This window comes from Vigna radiata, unplaced genomic scaffold, assembly GCF_000741045.1.
Source record: "Vigna radiata var. radiata cultivar VC1973A unplaced genomic scaffold, Vradiata_ver6 scaffold_360, whole genome shotgun sequence".
Classification (NCBI taxonomy): domain Eukaryota; kingdom Viridiplantae; phylum Streptophyta; class Magnoliopsida; order Fabales; family Fabaceae; genus Vigna; species Vigna radiata.
Window position 1 is genome coordinate 66,682 of NW_014542355.1, and position 19,642 is coordinate 86,323.

Sequence of the window (19,642 nt, forward strand, 5' to 3'; positions counted from 1 at the left end):
TTGGAGTAAAATTATGATTCTTTAAATTTTGAATTATATTTTAATAAAAAACAAGGCTGCAAGTCAGTGTTGGATGGCCAACCTTCCTGTGGCCGGTAACCTGATTTAGAAAATAATTTTAGTTTATTAAAATAAAAAAGAAAACAGTTATTTTAAATATAGATAATTTCTAGTTAAATAATTAGATTCACATGTTTTCACGGGGGTATGACAATTTTTTCAAAGTAAGGTTTTACATGTTTACCTACTTTATTGTCCATTTATTTATTTTTTCTCTATTATTATTATTATTATTTTGTGATAACTAAGGTTTTAAGGAAACTTAAATACGGATTTTTAGTCTTTCAAAATTTTCGTGTAAAATTATAAATATGCGTATTATTTAAAATCTACGATAGAAATGTACTAAAATAATTAAGTATTATATATTTTAAACTTTATTATCTTAAAAATATGATAATTATTGTTGTTATTATTATTATTATTATTTTAATTGCAGCATTTATTTGGAGCTTTACCATATTTTCCCATTAAAAAATTTTCAACTTTTCATTGAAGCAGCTTTGGAAAACCCATCCAGCCAACAGGTTTTTTCCAACTCTTGAAATTTTCAAGTTGTTTTAAATTTTCGGAGCAAACGGTTTTTCACTTTTTCTCTGCTCTTTTTTCTTTTTCCGTGTTTCATTTTTCATTTTTCTTTTAATTTTCACTTTCTGGGTTGAGTGAGCAAGTTAAGTTCTGGAAAGAGCTGAAAAAAAATCTTAATACAATATTACAGCTTCAGAAGAGTCTTGCTGAAGTGTGTGGAATCTTTGTGACCGGGCATGATCTTTGCATTCTGAACAGTACTCAGTTTTATGTTGGTATGTAAAAACCATATTTTTTTATTATTTTAAATTTTCGCTTTTGTGAACTGAATTTTTTCTTCAGTTTCAGCTTTCTGTCTTTTAAAAGTTTAGGTAAATGCTTGGTACGAAGCAGGTTTATGCAAAAGGGTGCTTTTCATATATTTTATAAAGTCTTTTTAGTATATTTGGTCGGTTTTGTTTTGTTTTGAGTTCGGAGCTAACAAATATTAGAAGTAAATGATTGATTTTTTAACCAAAAATTTGCATGATGTTTTAGTTTGAGTTTGTTATTTTCAAGCATGTTTTTTTCATAATTATCTTACCTGTATTTGTTTCAAAATTGTAATAACATAGCAAAATAATCACTGTTTTTTCTTTTCCATTTCTTTTAATGGCTATTTCATCGTCCTTTATGTTACAAATCGAATTTCTGGTTTCAGTACTTGAAAGTTGAATAATTTGATAAAGGAGCAAGTACCCATTTTTCCTACATGGAAACAGAAAAGGAAAAGAAAACCTTGTAAGGAAATAACTGCATATTTTTTCATATGATGTTCTTCTACTCAAACCCAGAGTACTGTGAATTCATGGCTAAAGTTCTGAATGGATCTGCTAATTCATCGAAACAACTTCTAAAGAAACCAAAGTCTGTGTCTTTTGTTTTTCTTTTCCCTAGTTTGTTGGAATCCTTTGATGGGTTTTCACTTTGGCTTCCTAGCATGTTCAAGAAGGTTCAAACTTTTGGTTTTGCTAAAGCACTACAACATTTGCAATTGCATGTTCTCTCTAATGGGCCATTTTGATTTCTGACATGCAGATGCTGGTTTGATTGAGGGGACTAAGGAAAGGGAAGTGTTTGATATATGCATGGAAGGAAGAGAAGGGATGAGTTCTGGGGTTACAGTGATAGGAGCAGAAGCTCCATCAGTCTATCACATGGCACCAAGGAGTGAAGCTCCAAGTCAGGGTGGTCCTCCTGTGCCTGAAGCACCAGCTGCAGCTATTGGTGTGTCACCAGTGAGTGTGGCATTGGATGGAACATCAGTTAAGAAGAAAAGGGGCAGACCAAGAAAATATGGACCAGATGGGTTGGTGAATATGGCATTGTCACCAATGCCAATCTCATCTTCAGCACCATTTTCTAATAACTTTTCATCTGGGAAGCGAGGGAAACCAAGGGGGATGGATTACAAGCTGCCAAAGAAAGTTGGAGTGGATTATCTTGGTAATGTGATTTGATGCTTTCTCTTAGCCGTAACATTTGGTAGTTTCTTTCTATGTTTGACAGGGAGATTGCTTTTCTTGCTTCTTCAAGTTTTATTCTGATAACACTTTTAGACAAAACCTTAATACTCTGTTGTCTGCAGCACATTAGCGACCATGCTTGAATACATGGAAAATGTCTGTTTTTTGTTTTTTTTTTTTATTTGCAAATACTTGAAAGAACTCTTCCATTTTGTTCTGTGGACTTTTTTTGAAAGAGTTTCCATGAATAGAAAGGTGTTTTCTACGTTAGCAAGGGAGTGTTGAATTGCTGTCTGACCACAGTATTAAGGTTTTGTTGGTTGCTATAACTACATGAGCTGCATTTGCCTCGATTCTTAAGGTTTTAGAAGTCTCCTCATAATTCATAATGTTTGTATCCTGGAACAACTATGTATTGTTTTTACATACTATATTATTTGACTGCTATTTTTGAAATTTATAATTAATTAATTACTTAAAGTTTCAACTAATTTCGACTAACATCTATTGTTGCTACTTCTGTAGGTGGCTCTGATGGTACAAGCTTTATGCCCCATATCATTACTGTCAATAGTGGCGAGGTATGCTTTAAGGGAAGGGAAAAACATTTATTTTGTCTTCATTTGAAACACGAGTTTGTTTAAATTTCTCTCTTAAACTACCATATATTTCATAACTTTGAGTGTCTGAATTGAAATATATACGTTTTTGATTTCTGTCATCAACTCACCCTGCATATAAGGATATTGTGGCTCGACGAGTCATGTTTTGTTTCCTTGATCTATTTGTTTATATGGAATGCAAGGATGACGTGGTTTGAATTTTTTATTTTCTCCGATACCATATTTATGTTTGCTATAGAAAGTGATTTGGGAGAAAATTTAATAGTGTAAAATGAATTCACCCCAACTTTAACAGAATTAGATGTGCTTATATACCAAGATCTAAGTAACTGATCAACTGTGAGTAACTTACAACACTGACTAATTCTTGTAATAACTAACAATATTATATATTTGAAGAGACTAATCTACTGCTATACAAGGTAAAATAAAATGAGAAAACTATACTCCAATATTTATATACAAATTTTTTGTGCTTATGCTGATAATTGTTGTTGCATATTATATTGGTGTTTGGGATGTTGCACGCTTATATTACTTTGTTATGAAGTGCGCTTTCTTCTCAAAAGGATTATATTATTTTGTTCATTAGTTAAATTGGGTGTGTAATATTGAACAAGGACGAAGTAAAAGATCTATATTGGGGCCTTAAAGCATTTTTCCGAAGTGCAAAATATTCAGTGTGGTTTGTTTTCATGATTGGATCAACCCTTTTTCTTTGTCAAGGATTTTAACTCAAGTGTAATGTATTTGATGCTACACTTCCGTTCTAGATCTGCAGTATGGCTCGATGAACAAGCAATAGTTGTGTGATTCTATTTCTACATGAGAAGTCAATGCAAATTTAGCTGTATTTATTAAATTTCAAAACAAAAAACTGAGTAAAAGAGACAAGTTTCAAGTGTTTTTGCATTCCTATCTCTATTCAACAGGGAAAACCCTGTTCCTTAACGTGCATTGTATACTGTAATGTAATGTAATGTTTCCTGCAGAATAGACAATTGAATACTGTTATTTGTTTTGCGCTATTGTTGTTTCAGGACATAGCAATGAAGGTCATATCTTTTTCTCAACAAGGACCGCGTGCTATATGCATCTTATCTGCTAGTGGTGTAATTTCAAATGTTACACTTCGTCAGCCTGATTCTTCTGGGGGAACTTTGACCTATGAGGTGCTGCTGTTAATCGTCTAAATAGTACATGTTTTGTATTTTATTTGAGTTTGAACTTGCCATTTTGTAACTCAGTTTTCAATTTATTTCTGTCTCACATATCATGCTTTTGGAAATAAGGAATGAAGTAGGCATTAGATGCACTATGTCACCCTTTTGTAATACTAGAATTGAAATAGCTGCTCTGTAAGGACTTTTGAAATAGGAGAAACAAAACCTTTGGTGCATAATTATGTCTTGTTGGCAATTTGCAAATTCCAATATTGTATATGTTCATCACTCACTTAGAAATTGTACTTAGTAATTTGATTTCTGATACTAGGTTCATCATGAAGATGAAGGGTGCTGTTAATCGGAAGTTTACTTTTCTTTTTCCATTTCTGTAGGGCCGTTTTGAGATACTTTCCTTGTCTGGATCATTCATGCCTACTGAAAACCAAGGAACAAGAAGCAGGTCTGGAGGAATGAGTGTTTCATTGTCAAGTCCAGATGGTCGTGTTGTAGGTGGTGGAGTTGCTGGTCTACTTGTAGCAGCAGGTCCTGTGCAGGTGAGCTTTCCTCACTCAATGTTATTCCCAATGATGAATGTGATCATGTGTATGGTTTGAGTGCTAAGGACTAATGTTGAATTCAAAAAAGTCTTCAACATACCATATTTTCTGTGTTGTTGAAAACTTCATCAAGAAGTTAGACATATCATTTCATTCCTCAAGGCTCAAATGAAGGATCACTTGGATACCTTTATGTTATCAGGTGGTAGTGGGAAGTTTTTTGCCATGCAGCCAGCAAGATCAGAAGCCAAAGAAGCCAAAGTCTGATTATGCACCTGCTACTGTTACCCCTTCCATTGCAGTGTCCTCTGGACCACCACCCTCTACCAATGGAGGTGAAAAGGAGGTTGTCATGGGTGGACACATACTGCACAACTCAGGAGCAACCCTTAACTCAAACCTATCTCCTCCCTCGGCCTTTCGCCGGGAAAACTGGGTTAACATGCACTCGATGACAGACTCAATGAAGTCAGCCACTGATATCAACATATCCTTGCCTGATAGTTAGTTAAGTAGATGATCAAACTGCAGCTGCAGATTCTCTTGTGTTGCTGACAACATTCATGACTGAGCTATTTATTTAATGTTTCCAAAGTTGTTCTCTGTGCGTAGTTTCCACTTGTTTCAAAACCTATTATCTGTTGTTTATGACCATAGGATGAAATAGTTGACTAGCGGTGTAAGTTGCAGCTAGGTTTCTACAATTTTCTTTGCCTATCAGAGCATCTGATTCCTCGGCTGATTAGGTAGATGCTGCATTGTGCAGTATTATGAGTAGGCTAATTCGGATGTAATCAAAATTAACTTGCTTATTTTACAACTCAATTTGTTGGAACTTTTATGTTCATCTATCTATCTAGTCACTTGATGTTATGACTATACTTGCTTTTAATAAGTTTAATGTTGTATATATTTGAAATTTCTAGACTTGGAAAGAATGCATAAATGTAGACTAATGTAGGTAAGTGTTGGTATTTTCATATGGGAAGATATCAAAATGTATTTATGACAGCACTTTGTCATAAGAAATAAATAGGAAAACTGAGAATTGTTATAAATAGAAGTTGGTTGAAAGAAATAAATGGAAGAACTGAGGCAATAATGAATACAACTTTAAACATTCAACAAAGATGACAATCTCCCTGTCTGCATCTTTGGTTCAGAATTTTAGATACTTAACCAATATGATCCTGCCACCTGTACAAAATAACTGAGTTTTTGCACATTGGATACGTTTAAGTAGACTAGTTGCTAAAATTATCCATTTGTCTTTTGAAAATGATATCAGTTAGACATTTTGGTTCAAATGTTAAGAGTTCATAATTTGAACTTCTCTGATTGTCCTTTATTTGAACTGAATTTGGTATGCATATATTAATTTGGCCTTTGACTTTGTTTTACATTAGTAGGTTTGATTTCTTGGATAAAATTGACTGATTATCTTCTTTACATCTTGCAACCTGTGTTGGTATTAGTGAGCTTAAAAGAATCTATTCATATACATCTTTATACTAAACAGATTAAAACGAAGATTGAAATTCATGTTTAAGATAAAAGCAATATTTAAACTTCTTATATAAAAGTATGTTGGAAGAAGCCCTATGATTCTAGTGTGAAGGGACTGTTTACTATTTAAAGTAGTTAAAATCAAATTTTACCAAGACAAGCAAATGATCAAAACAAAATAAGTAATATTCCACAAATTTTAAGCATACCTAATCTGAAATCATCCTCCAAGTAGTCACTTTCTACTATGATGTTAAATAAATGTGTTTAAATGGAAGTTCTTCCCATTGTTGGTATCTTTGAAAATTAGTAGCTAAACTTTTTATTCAATTGCTTCATTCTAGGTCTCATTCTCCATTCATTTTCAAACTAAAATATATTGTATAGAGCAATCTTCATTGCTTGAAGTACTAAAACACTGAAAAAGTTGTGTTTATGTTTTAATAAAATAAATAAAATAAAGGAAAACGTTTCTTTAACCATTCTTTTTTACAACGCATACGTGATAGTTTACTATTGGTCTGTTTTAAATATTTTTTTAAAATAAATTTAAACAGACGAATAAAATACTAACCTATATCATAAAAAATTGTTAAAAAAAAAGTTGTTAAAGTAAAAATTATGTTAAATTGAAATAGAGACGTTGCATTTAAAAGAATTAAAGAAAAGATGATATGTTTTTAGATATAAAAAAAAGGGAGAAAATAAGATAGGATAGAGTAGGGGTTGGTTTTGTGTTCCCTAGAAGTTAACCTAGTTATGGAAGGAAAAGAAGAAAAGTGTAAAGTGTAGTTCACTTTTTTCACAAGAATAAATGTTACATACGTCAAACACTTTGATTGCACCCACTCCCTATCAAGAAATTTGTGCCTTAGCAAATGAGTAATAGCATTAATGTCTTCATTTAATTTCACTTTTTTTTTTCTTCAACCATAATCAATCTACAACTCTAATTCTTTCATCATTTTTTGTACCAAACCTTAAAACAATTCCTCCTTTCATCTAAAATTGTAATTCAAGGTGTTTTATATATAAAGAAAAAATTCAAACAAAATTTTTATTTCCTTTTCTTTCTTTTATCTTTTTTTTTTTTTAATTAGCTTCCTATGCCCAATTTTTTATAGACCCGTTTCACACAGCCTCCTATTGGGAAATGTACCTAGAAGAAGAAAAATAATAATATAGGCATTGGATAAAAAGATATCTAATGGTTGAAATAAATTGGCTAGTTTGTGTATAATATTTATTACTATAAATAATAATGAAGACAGAAAAATATTTCAAATTCATTAATGTACATATTTTATGTTCCTTTTATTGTTATAATTAAAACGATTGAATTCTCTTTTTTTTTCCACAAAGTCTCTGAATATTTGAATTAATTAAATCATTTTGATTTTCTTTTTATCAGAATTTACTGATAAAGAATGTTATATTTTAACTCAAATTTTGGGTCTCAAATTTTCTGTCTTCAAAATCTTACCTCCCATTACGAAATCTTAATAATTATAAAAAGGAGGAAAAATAAAGAATAAAGTGAAGTTATTTAAATTAGATTGAATTTGAGTTACAAAATGCAATGAAAATAATTGATGCAACAAAACAAAATAATGTTTTTTTTTTTTATAAATATACGGTATTATTTTTTCTAACGTTCGCGGGATCCGTACCGTTTGTTAATTTTGTTTTTCATAAGTCCATTGTAAACTTCAAATTATTTAAATAAAAAAATTCTTATAAATAACAAAAGAACAAAATGTAATAATTAAAAAGTTAAACTAAATTTGAGCAAAATAATAGGTTTAGTAACATTTTTAATTCTGAAATATAGGATAAATATATTTTTAGTTTCTCAATTTTTAAAAAATATATTTCATTTTAGTCCTTTAAAATTTAGTAAAAGGTAGTTTTAGCCCTAAATACTCAATTTCAACAACTTAAAAACAGTTATAAGAAAATCACTTTACTCCCTCAAATTTATTATTTAAGGAAATCCGTACTCTTTTCTTTCCATTTTATTAAAGGAGTAAAATAAGTTTTTTTTTCTTTTTTGGTTTAGTGGACCACAACAAAAATCATTTTAAATTTCAAGATGTAAAAATATAATTATAGAATTATATCAAAATCAAATATTCATATAAAACAGAATGTTAAAGTTTATATGTGTTTTAAAATAGTGAGACCGAATATTTTAATGTTAAAATAATTCAATAATATAAATAGAATTTCATAAACTTATCTTATTATTTAAATTACTGGTCATATCTCTAGAATTCTTTTTGAGTTTCTTTTTTCTTATCTCTAAGACCTAAACTTTTGAGTTATTTATTTGACGATTAGGAGGTGCCTAAACTATCATGACAGTGAGGTCTACAATATCATCCAATCAATTTTCTATATAGAGTAAGTTAAATTCTATCCTATTTTCTTTTGATTTTCTGTTTATGTCGCATTCAAATAGGATGATGCATGTGTCGTCCAATTGCTCTTTCTTATTCTTGGTTGATTAGTGGTCCTAAGGACATTCTCTGATTAAAATTCTATGGTTTATATGCAATTCTAGAGTTCTCTAAGCTGAGACAGGAATAATATGTTTAATAGAGCTGTGTAGCTTTCCAAACAGGCAAGGGAAACTAACCTTGTCTTTAATTTCTTATCTAGAAAATTCTAAATGTAGGTCATGATTGGTGTGTAATGAAATTGTTTTTAACTGATGAGTTATTATGAGGTGAACTGATTTTATTATTGAATGAGCTATTGGTAGAAATTTGATGTTTTTATGTGAAAATTACTTGTTGATTCATGATTGCTGATGAAGGATGGTATGATAAACTTGTACTTGGTTGTATTGATTGGATCATGTGAGATTGATGTGTTATAGTATAAGCTTAGTATTGAAAAATGATGTGGTTTTGAGGTTAGTAAATAAATAGAACTTATGTTTAGTTTTGGATAAAAAAAGGAGCTTGATAGGTGAAATTTTCAGTTACAAGTTGAATGTGAAAAGTCGAGGATTGAAGTTTGATTAAGGTCATTTTAAACTTGAAGAGATCTTTAATTGAGCTATATCTGAAATGGAATAGGTTATGCACTGATAGGTTAAGTGTTAAGTTGTTTGTTGGTCATGATTAGAGGTTTCAACAAGTGAATATCTAAAGCAGAGGGTATATGATGAATGTGGGGGTTTGGGGTTTGTTTTTGGGTCAACTATGACTTGTCTACAAGTTTGAAATTTACCAGTTATGGTTAGAAATGGGGGGGATTGAATTATGAGCTATAAGTTGGTGTTCTAGTTGGAATTGAGTTAGGAATTCATAGTAAACAAGTTTAAAGAGGTTTTAGTTAAGTTCTACGATAGGTCAAATGTAAGTTTAGAACACCAAATAGGAGTGGTAGAAGTTTGTGGAGATGTGTAAGTTATGAAAAGTTAGGTTGAGGGGTGCAAATTCTGTAGAATTGATGTTTTGCAGAATTTTGCAGGCTAGTTGGGCGAGAAGATGGCTCGTTAGGTGAGTAAAAGAGTGTTTTGGCAGAGAGTTTCAGATGCTAGGTGAGCTAGCTCATTGAATTGGAGAAGCTCTTTGTTTGGGCTCGGTGGCGACGCGAGTAGCTCACTGGGCGAGCAGGTCCACACTGGGAGACCAGATTCTCTTGCTGGGCGCCTTGTTCGTTTATGAGTTGTGTTCTTGCTCTTCTTCCTAATTAATAATCATTACTATGATACTTTTAAATATGTTTGGTAAGTCATATGAAATGTTAAGATGATTTATGAATGTGTTTGTGATTGAATTCAAGTATGGTTTGAAAAGAATTTCTAGGGTGAAATTCTTAGTTGTTGTTTAAAGTAAAGTGATGTATTGATGTAGTAGGTCCTAGTCTATGGTCTTGTGTTCTTTATCCATAGTTGGTAGAAGGATTAGCCTTATGAGGTAGTTTGGAGAGGGGGGGGGGCAGCTGTTCCACCACTACCAGTGCCAATACTTGTCATATTCTGACATTAATACACATTTCCGAATTGGTTGAGTTTAGTAAAACTATTGTATGTTGAGATTTGGTTTGATTTGTAAATAATATATATCGTATGATGTATAGAGATTTCATGAATGAATTCCTTTTAAAATATATTAGCTTTTGAAATTATTATCTGATAGGTGTGAACAGAGAGAGATGATACTTCTTTGGAGCAAACGTTGGGCAGTGAAAGGACAAATGTATCGTTATGTTTAGCATAACTAGTGATTTGTTCTTAGTTTATGTTTTGAGAAACCTTTTGTAGATGAGTAAATAATTTAGATGAAGTTGTGTATAAATTTGGATTATAGTTATTCTGGATAACTATATGAATACTTTAATTAATTAACTGTTCTATTTTTATTGATTATGTGATGATTCCTTAATAGTGTTTATACTATTTAAATAGGATTTTACATAATGGTTTTACAAAAGGTAGCACAAACATGTAATAATGGTCATATTTGGAATACAACTTGATTGCATACTTTTTACCAAGTATAACATTTGTTTAAAAGGTATAACAATCGTCAAAACTTTATTTACTCTTAGATATTACAAATTAAACAATGATTATGAATTTGGAACAGCACAAAAGGTTTAAGCCAAGATAAAATGTATGTCAGTCACACTCTTACAGTTACATGCAGAGGAAGCAAACGTGACAGTAGAAATATACATATTAGGCAAAAAATGTTTATGTTTATGTTCTACTATGAACTCAAATAACTTTCTTTTTTCAATCTTGAGCACTGTGACTCAGATATTAGGAGAACCAATCCTTCTGAAGCTTCTCACATGTTCCCTCCTCCATGGAGATCAGTTCATATTTGTTCTCACCATGGATCTTGCCACATTGCATTGAATGTATGAGCCTGCAACTTCTTTGATATTTTCAAGAATTTAATTAGCTGATATGTTTATAGAAGGATAAATGATCATTTTTGTCCCTAAATGTATAAATCGATGACAATTTAATCTCTGAAAGAACAAAAATTCTGATTTAATGAAACTGATGTACCCTTTACACATTCAGAAACAAAATTAGAACTTTAGTTCTTTCTGGGTACTGAATTCCATATTTGCACATTCAAGAACCAAAATATGACCCTCATGCAAATGGGTAAATGAAACTTACATCAGGCATGGAAGGCGAGCCACCAATTAATTCACATCATCGGTAAGGGTCCATACCAAGCTAAAACATTTAAGATGAGAACAAAGTCACCAATTTTCCTTTGAAATAGTACAGGATAATTCACAAAAAGTGTGCATTTCTACTGTAATACCTTACTACAGCGATCACAAATACTGCAACAAGATATGCAACTTTGAACAGCAGCTTCTTTCTCTCAGAATTCAGCTTATTGTATATTTCGGTAACATCTGCTAAGTGTTCTCTTCTACTGTACCTGATATTAGGTTCCATGTCATTTGTAATAATATATATCTGGAAATAATGTGCATAGGTGATAACAGCACATGTTTTAGACAGATAAAAATTATTGAAATTCAATGCTTTCTGGATTCCATTTATCATCTCATGCCACAAATGCCCAGTTTAATGCCAAGATTTTGAACTAAAAATTGCAATCTAATTATCTATATTTCAGACCATACTTGAATGTAAATTTTACGCTCAAGATATTTTTATGGATGACAATGCGGACTATTTTACAGATAAGAAGCAAAATCTCAAGGCAGAAGGATTAAATTTCTATGTCAAAAGTGTTCCAACTTCTAACATTATCTAAACTGCAATGCATTTTCAACTAGGCAACTCAAATTTTGATAGCCCTTCATTAGATAAGCTTTTAATCATGTCTTGTAACTTATTTGCCGACACTCTTCTTGTTTCGCCATAATATGTGCAAAAACTCAGGTATTTGAGTGTTTGCTCAACAGTTTCAATGATCTCTCACTCAGATTACAACATTGGAAACTTGAACAACCACTTGAAGTTTATTCTTCTTTAGTTTTGCAAATGCAAGCCCAAAAGGTCTGAATACATCTCCTTCAAATCTTGAAATCAGTACCATATTAGTCGTTGTTATTTGTGAGTCACCAAAACACAATGTTTTGAACCAAAATCAGAGACACACATTCATTCGATTCTATTGAGTTTTGCTTCAAGTGATCAACATTTTCAACCACTAAATAAACACAAATTTTCCCAATTAGAAGATTGAGAAGCTTATCGTAACAAATACAACAATTAAAATTAACAACAACACAACTATATTTATTAAAAGGGGACCAAAAGTCATGGTATGTAAGGTTCTGGTGATAAAATTGTTTCAGTTTCAATTTAAATGCTGCATGACTTGAATACTGCAATTTATGTTTCATGTGAAAGAACTAAAGCATAGCTATTTCATCTTTCAACCAAGCTTTATGGTCTACAATATCATATAAAACAAGATTGGCTCCCTTACTTTAATCCTACCTTGTATAGATATAATAAGATCCAGCAGTTTTAACAAGACAAAATCAAAAAAGCACAAACTTATTGAGAAGGAAAGCAAAAGAAAACTTACGATCTCACATTGTAATACAGGGAAGGAAGAGATAGGAAGAATATAAACCAATGTCCAGCTATAAGATTTACGAAGCATAAGATTCCTTGGACAATAAACTCTGGCACCACAACCTGGTTTATCTGAGATGTTGAATCATATGGATTGATATAATCAAACTCCAGGTCCACCAATAATAGAAGCTGCATAAAAAGTTTCAAGGAATGAGACAATTTTTCATAAGTAGTAAGCAGCGTTTTTGTTTATTTTCACTAATGGATAGCAAATTGGTTTTTTCTTTTCATTCTTTAACCTTAGCTTTAAAACTTCATCATCAATGTAATTGGTTGTAGTTTTGTAGGTAAAAATATTCACTTCTAGTACATTACACTATCTTTATAGATTAGGAAAATATAGAAGAACAATTTGGAAGGAACTAGGAATTAATACACATGAGAACTAGGAAATTGCAGAGCTCCACCTATTTGGAATGGCCAAATACAATTCAAATTGAACTAAAAAGAAAAGGGCCATTACTCTTTTTGCACACAGAAACTACAAAGAAGCTTTTCAAATAAGGTAAAAGCCAAAACAAAAAGGTGAAATAAAGAACAATTATGGTGTGATTCCTACCAATTTATTTTCATCTTACCTTAAGGAAAATATTGCTTAGTTTTCAAACTTTTGTAAGAAAAAATTTGAAAATAACCAATTACCTCCCAAAATTTAATATACATACAAACATTAATTTTTTCAAATAAATGACTAACCGCCAGAAAGTTGTTCTAAAATCTGAAAGGCTCTCCACCCAAGACAAAAAACAATTAACCAAATAATTATGCTCTTGCACGCTCAAAATAAATTATTTTACCACCCCAACAGAAAAAGAAAACAGCTTTTTCTTCCTCTCCTATTTGAAAAATTAACTATGAAAATAAGAGGAGGAAAAACAATGACAACTGAATTATGAAGATTAAACCAGAATTAAAATAATGAAATGCTGCTCAGGATCAATAATTTCTGCGCTGCTTCATTACAGTTATTAAACAAAAAATCAATATAGGGCAACAACAAACACAAACCTTGAAAAGAAACAAAAAAAAGGAATGTTCTAAAAAGAAAACAGAAAAAGGAAATTGAATCATGAAGAAGAAAAAGGAAAGAATGAGATGTAATAGTAAAATACCTCGTAACCAAGAATACAAAGATGGGTCAAAATGAGGACAAACGTTGAGATCCAATACAGCACCTCCGCCATAACGCCCACCACTGCATGCCGTTTTCTTTTTCTTTTTTTATCTCTTCCTTCTACCGTGTTTTTCTAAAACGGGATTCCTTTGAAATCAAATTTTACCCTCATTTTTTACGAATTTTCCTTTACATAAAAAGAGTGGTTCCTTTTTTTTGGTAATAATTACAATCATCACCGGAAAAGTTGGGTTGGGAGAAAGTTTTGCTAATATTTTTTTTTTAAATTAAAATTTATGCATTTTAAAAAAATAAACAATAATTATGAACTTATTACAATAAATTATCCTGTATTTCATAAATTAAAGCACCAATTATATAAAAAAGAAGTATATTACGTAAACATAAAACATTAATTTATATTAATGTAAATATTATTTACAATCATTATAAATAAAAAAGGGCATTCATTTTAACTGAGTAGACTGACCGTGAGCTTGCATTGGAGAAAGGTGACGAGGACAACGACAACGAGCATTGGAGTGCAATTGAGGTCCATTGTACTCTTTTTCATTCCATTTTACTCCTATTGACGCTTGTGATGCTTGTTTTTTCTAAAGGATTCGTTATGTTGAATTGGTTTTCATATTAAGGTTAGTTTTCTTCACCTTTGCAATATCTTTTCTTTCTTGTATTGAATGTATGATGACATTGATTATCTCTTGTTCATTACATGTGTATATCCCTGTATTCTCTTTGTGCAAAAGCTTCTTTGTTATTGTTTTTTTTTTCCTTCCATGGTGGTTTTGTGCTTTTAGAATGTTTTATCTTAGTTTAATATGAATATTTATTTTTATCTTAGTTCAGGTGCATTTTAATTTATATTATAATCTATTGGGTGTTGATTATTAAATTGTATAATTAGTTTTTATTAGTTATATTATTAATTTTAAATTTATTAGATGTTGTATGTTTATATAATTTAGATTTAAGAGATCTGTTGGATAAATTTATAAATTAGGTGCATTTTAGTTAAACATTAAGTGAACCTTAGTTTCATTTAAGATTTAGTACAAATGATTAAATTTTTAATCGTTTATTTTAAATATTGAATTGTCCATTCAAATAATTGGGAAAAATTATTTTCATAATTTGTTATAACATGTCTAGAGCTGTCATAACAGATCACCCGGCCCGGTTCACCACGGGTTGATCTCTTACACTGTGTTCCTTTGAGTGGAAGTTACTGTTAACGCTAATTAGAGAGGACGAATTTGCGAGATGTCTCGTGTTCTCTTCCACTTGTTTGCGCTGATTTGCGATTAAAGATTTCAGCTGATTTGCCAAAAAGCACGGTTCAACCAATCCCGCAAATATGAGAAGATTTGGGGTGATTGTTACGACAAAGACGTTTATACCCCTGTACGAAGACCCAGACGGCGTGGTTCCAGCACTGTGAAAGTGTCAAAGCAGGGCTATCCGGATACATTCATGGCGTATCCGGATCCAGTTTGCTGTAGAAAATGCATTAACGGTGTATCCGGATACAAGTAGGGTGTATCCGGATCCAGTGGAACAACTTCCATGCACGACGATCCCCATCGACATTCTCGGTGGCAGTTGGCGTATCCGGTTCCGTCTTCTCCAGCAAGTTCGGCTCTCTGGTTCGAGGTGGTCGAAGGACTTCGAAGGTTGGCGTAGTTTCCGGTTCGGTGGTGGATCCCCATCGACGGAAGCTTGTGTTTTGGGTGTTGTCGGCGTCGTTTCCAGTAGGGTGGACTGCTGTTGACGAGAAGGGCGCACATGATGATGGAAGTTGGTCTGTCAGTGGTGTTCGGAGTGGTGTTCGGAGTGGCGACGGTGGCTTTGGTGTCCACGAGAAGGGCAGTTGGGGGTTGGGTCGTTGATGCAGCACGACGTTGTAGATGCAGCAGCAGCAACACAGAAGGGAGTTTAACCATTTTTAAAAATATTTATTTTACTTAATCCCAATTTTTTTAATATTTTAAAAATTAATTTGACTTATTATAAATTAATTTCCTTTCTTTATTAACAATTATAAATTTAAATATAACATTAAAAAAAACATTTTATAATACTAAAATAATTAGGGGCATTTTGGTAATCTTTCATTTCTACCAATTAAACAAATTTTTTAAATCTATCACATCAATCAAATCCTACACTAATTCTCACAAACTTTACCCTCAAATCCACTCTCAATTACCCACAAATCTACTAAAAAAAACAACAACAAAATTAGCCTCAAATCCACTCAAATCATCTCCCCCAAATCATCTTCCCCAAATCCTTTCATAAGAACAGAGGCTTAGTGAGCTAACCCAACCCGACTCATTTATTAGTAAGTCAGAAAAACTCGAACTCGGCCTGACCCACCACGGGTTGGTGAGTAAACGGGTTGACCCACTTGCTCACTTAATTACAATTTTCTTAAATAAAAAAATTACAAACTTTATATAATTCAAATCTAAACAAATTTCAATCCCAAATTTCACTCACAACATGGGGTTTTTAATTAGTTTTGAAAATAGGAAACTTAAATAATTTTTTCAAGCAAAAAAAAATAAAAATATTTGTATAAAATTAAATTAAATTTTAATAAAATAAAATTAGGTATGTGGGTTGGTGGGCCAACTCGGCCCACAGGGGTTTAACCCGGATGAGCCGGGTTTAAATGAGTCGGGTTGAAATCTGACCCGCATAAAAAAGTATAATTTTTTTCAAACCCAACCTGGCCCGAACCCATGGTGGGTCGAGTTGGCCAGCGGGTTGTTGATAACGGTTAAAAAACCGTTATTTTTATACTTAAATTTGATACAAAACACACCCTTCATGACTTATAAACTAGCTTGAAATCATGTTAGAGAATAAGAGAGTCAAAAGTGGTTTTAGTGGTATTATGCTTGATTTTCCTTGTTTTGACAGGATTTAACATGAATTGAATGATGGAAGCTAAAGTAGGAAGGAATTGGACTCAAGAAAAGATGGAAAAGTGCACAAAGGAAGAATCGCAGCATTGTTGAGCGCTAGGACACCGCTCAGCGCCAGCTTCGCTGAATGGATCTTTGTTAAATGCTCAAGTGCCAACACTGAGGGGATAATTTGAGTATCGCGCCTACCGCTGAGCGCTGGCTTCTTAACTCATTCAATAGCGTGATCTTTGATTTTATCTATATGGACACATGTGGGTAGATCTAGACATAGAGGAATTCTCTCAGGAGCAATATTACCTAGACATAGGGATAGGATGATCTATTGTCTTTAAGCTTCTGTGCGAATGTAATGCATGAACTATTGCTAGGGAGACAAGATATTGTAAACTAGTAATTAGGAGTAGGCTCTCTTCACCAAGACATTGGGATTAGGGTAAATTAGAAAGTGGCATTAACATAATGAAAAAGTAGAATTTGTAAATATATGAGAACAAATTAGGATAAGTCGGAAACCCCAACAACACAATTCATCCATATCATTCAACTGTCAATTGATCAACTTTTGCATGTGCATGCTTAATTTTCGTTTTAGCATTATAAACCCTAATCTTCGTTATTCAAGTCCTAAATAATCAACAAATCACATGAAAGTCTAGGCCGATGAGTCTCTAGGGAAACGATACTTGGTCTTACCACTTATTATTACTTGATATGATTCAGTACACTTGTTAGAGTCTTAACAATTGTAATCCATTTTTACAGCTCTAAACATGTCCATTGAGGTTTATGCATATATTTGATTAAATTTCGATTGAAACCATTCTGGGTTGTTCTTTGGATGTGGTTATGAGTAATCACTTTCATTTTGTGTACTTCGAAGACCAATGCAAAATACTACCCCGAAGTTGTATCAAATTTATGATGATTGACTTCTTCGTATACGTATTAGCAAATTATGAAAAACATTTTTTTTTTCAAATAGGTAGGTCCTCACCTTATGAGAGTTAAAAACCTGAGATTGATAGAGTTTATTACCAATGTAGTATGGATCGAAACTGGATGAATGCACGTCACATCAGTGAAAAATATGAAAAAGGGTTTATGTTGCAATATGCTCAAGAACATGCAATCTCTGTGAACAAGACATATTTTTGTCCTTGTGTTTGTTGTCTTAATCAAATACATCAGGACTTGGGCACAATGTATGATCATCTATTCATCTTTGGTATAGTGAAAAATTATACAGTTTGGACTTGACATGGAGAAATATTACACAAGCCTACGACGTCAAGAGGAACATATTATATGAATGAATGAATGAATGATCCTTTAGAAGACGTGGTATGTGATGTTGGGGAAGAAAATTCTAGAAGAACTCATTTATATGATTCTCTTAAGTTCGATTCAAAGGAAGAGTTGTACCCAAGATGCGCTAACATTGCACCAAGATGCGTTAACTTTTCAGACAGTCGACAACTTTGAAAATTTTCAATTTAAAAGCAAGGAATAGATGGATAGAAAAAGTTTCACTGTATTATTGGAGGTGTTGAAGAATATGCTTTCAAAAAATAACACGTTATATATCCGTAATTATGAGGCGATGAAAATTTTATGTCTAATGGGTTTGAAATATCAAAATATACATGCATACCTCAATGATTGTGTATTAAGACATATCAAACACGTGGTTTATCGCAGTTTAAAAAGAAAATTGATGAAAATAGTGGTAATGAAGACAAAGATAGTCCACCTACAAAGGTGGTGTGGTACTTGCACAAAATACCTAGGTTGAAATGTTTTTTTGCCATTATAGAAGATGTGAAGAACCTTGAGTGGCACGTTGATGGAAAAAAGTGTGAAAATTTTCTTCGACACCAGTTGATTCTCCATAATGTTGTGCATGAAGAGAAAATATATGATGTTGTCTATGATTATATCGGTTCCTAGACAACTTGTAAATGACATTAATGTGTACCCAAGGTCGTTGATCGATGATTTGAAACTGTTATGGGATAAAGGTATCAATGTGTTTGATTCATATTGTCAAGAAACTTTCTGTTTGTGTGCAATATTGTTTTCCACCATAAATGATTTCTCATCATATGAACATTTGAGTGGTTATAGTGGTAAAGGTAATTTTGCATTTTTTATTTTTGAAGAAAACACAAGTTATATTCAATTGAAGCATGATCAAAACATTGTGTCTACAAGACATACAAAATTCCTTCCTCGAAACCATTCTGATCCTAGAATGAAAAAAAAAAACATTTAATGGAAATCCGTAGGGTGAAGCTTTGTGGAGACCCCACAATGGTAAAAAGTATTCAACCAGGTAAAAAATAAATATTGACATTATATTAAAAAAATATCAAAAGAAGACAATTGAAAAAAACATTTAGAAGAAACGATCAATATTCTTTAATATTTCATATTGGTGTAAACTTGATGTAAGACAATGTATAAACGTAATGAATGTTAAAAAAATGTATGTGATATTGTCATTGAAACTTTACTAAATGTAAAAGGAAAGACAAAAAATGGAGTAAAAGCACGACAAGATTTGGCTGACATGAGCATTCATTCTGAGTTACATCCACAATAAATTAGAAGACACGCCTACTTTCCCCTAGCCTGTTACACTCTTTTTAAAAAAGAAAAAACAAGTTTTTTTCAGTGTTTAAGTAGTGTGAAGGTTCAACAAGGTTACGCTTCAAATACTAGAAGTCTTGTTTTTATGCAAGATTTAAAGTTAGTTGGTTTAAAGTCTCACAATTGTCATGTGTTGATGCAACAACTTTTACTAGTAGCTATTTGAGTCATGTTACCTAATTGTTTTAGAGGTATTCTAACATGTTTGAATATGTTCTTTGATTCCATGTGTAAGAAAGTTATTGACCTTTGAGTGTTAGATAATTTGGAAAATAAGGCCATTAGAGACTATTGTGTCAATTGGAAATGTACTTTTTTCATCTTCATTTTTTGAAATCATGGTTCATTTCTTGAGATAAATGTACCCAATTGGGAAATA

The 19,642-nt window shown here is 32.0% G+C and overlaps 2 protein-coding genes across 7 annotated transcripts; one reads left to right on the forward strand and one right to left on the reverse strand.

Annotated features, from left to right (window-relative positions):
- The first annotated feature begins 544 nt into the window (after positions 1-544).
- LOC106779589 (AT-hook motif nuclear-localized protein 7) lies at positions 545-5,318 on the forward strand. 4 transcript variants are annotated; one of them, XM_014667730.2, is made up of 6 exons: positions 545-587; positions 1,666-2,073; positions 2,619-2,674; positions 3,757-3,888; positions 4,275-4,436; positions 4,642-5,318. In XM_014667730.2, the coding sequence occupies exons 2-6, from the start codon at positions 1,716-1,718 to the stop codon at positions 4,945-4,947; spliced, it is 1,014 nt and encodes a 337-aa protein (XP_014523216.1). In that variant the 5' UTR covers positions 545-587; positions 1,666-1,715; the 3' UTR covers positions 4,948-5,318. The 4 variants fall into 4 exon arrangements, with proteins under 4 accessions (XP_014523216.1, XP_022632353.1, XP_022632354.1 ...); XM_022776632.1 differs by lacking the exon at positions 545-587 and adding an exon at positions 661-863; XM_022776633.1 differs by lacking the exon at positions 545-587 and adding an exon at positions 1,254-1,368.
- Positions 5,319-10,497: 5,179 nt separating this feature from the next.
- Positions 10,498-13,831, reverse strand: LOC106779600 (protein cornichon homolog 4). 3 transcript variants are annotated; one of them, XM_022776631.1, is made up of 5 exons: positions 13,659-13,831; positions 12,494-12,675; positions 11,246-11,368; positions 11,095-11,154; positions 10,498-10,831 (listed from the first exon to the last, which is right to left on the reverse strand). In XM_022776631.1, the coding sequence occupies exons 1-4, from the start codon at positions 13,728-13,730 to the stop codon at positions 11,121-11,123; spliced, it is 411 nt and encodes a 136-aa protein (XP_022632352.1). In that variant the 5' UTR covers positions 13,731-13,831; the 3' UTR covers positions 10,498-10,831; positions 11,095-11,120. The 3 variants fall into 3 exon arrangements, with proteins under 3 accessions (XP_022632352.1, XP_014523229.1, XP_014523228.1); XM_014667743.2 differs by having other exon boundaries at positions 10,498-10,837; XM_014667742.2 differs by having other exon boundaries at positions 10,498-10,840.
- Between the last annotated feature and the right edge of the window lie 5,811 nt (positions 13,832-19,642).

What these genes read in the sequence shown, in the direction of transcription:
- LOC106779589 (XM_014667730.2), top strand. Translation starts at nt 1,716, where the DNA reads ATGGAAGGAAGAGAAGGGATGAGTTCTGGGGTTACAGTGATAGGAGCA. An exon ending in TTACTGTCAATAGTGGCGAG is followed by an intron (nt 2,675 to 3,756) that starts GTATGCTTTAAG and finishes TTGTTGTTTCAG; the next exon opens with GACATAGCAATGAAGGTCAT. An exon ending in TAGCAGCAGGTCCTGTGCAG is followed by an intron (nt 4,437 to 4,641) that starts GTGAGCTTTCCT and finishes TTATGTTATCAG; the next exon opens with GTGGTAGTGGGAAGTTTTTT.
- LOC106779600 (XM_022776631.1), bottom strand. Translation starts at nt 13,730, where the DNA reads ATGGCGGAGGTGCTGTATTGGATCTCAACGTTTGTCCTCATTTTGACC. An exon ending in CTGTATTACAATGTGAGATC is followed by an intron (nt 11,369 to 12,493) that starts GTAAGTTTTCTT and finishes ACCTAATATCAG; the next exon opens with GTACAGTAGAAGAGAACACT. An exon ending in TTTGTGATCGCTGTAGTAAG is followed by an intron (nt 11,155 to 11,245) that starts GTATTACAGTAG and finishes TAAATGTTTTAG; the next exon opens with CTTGGTATGGACCCTTACCG.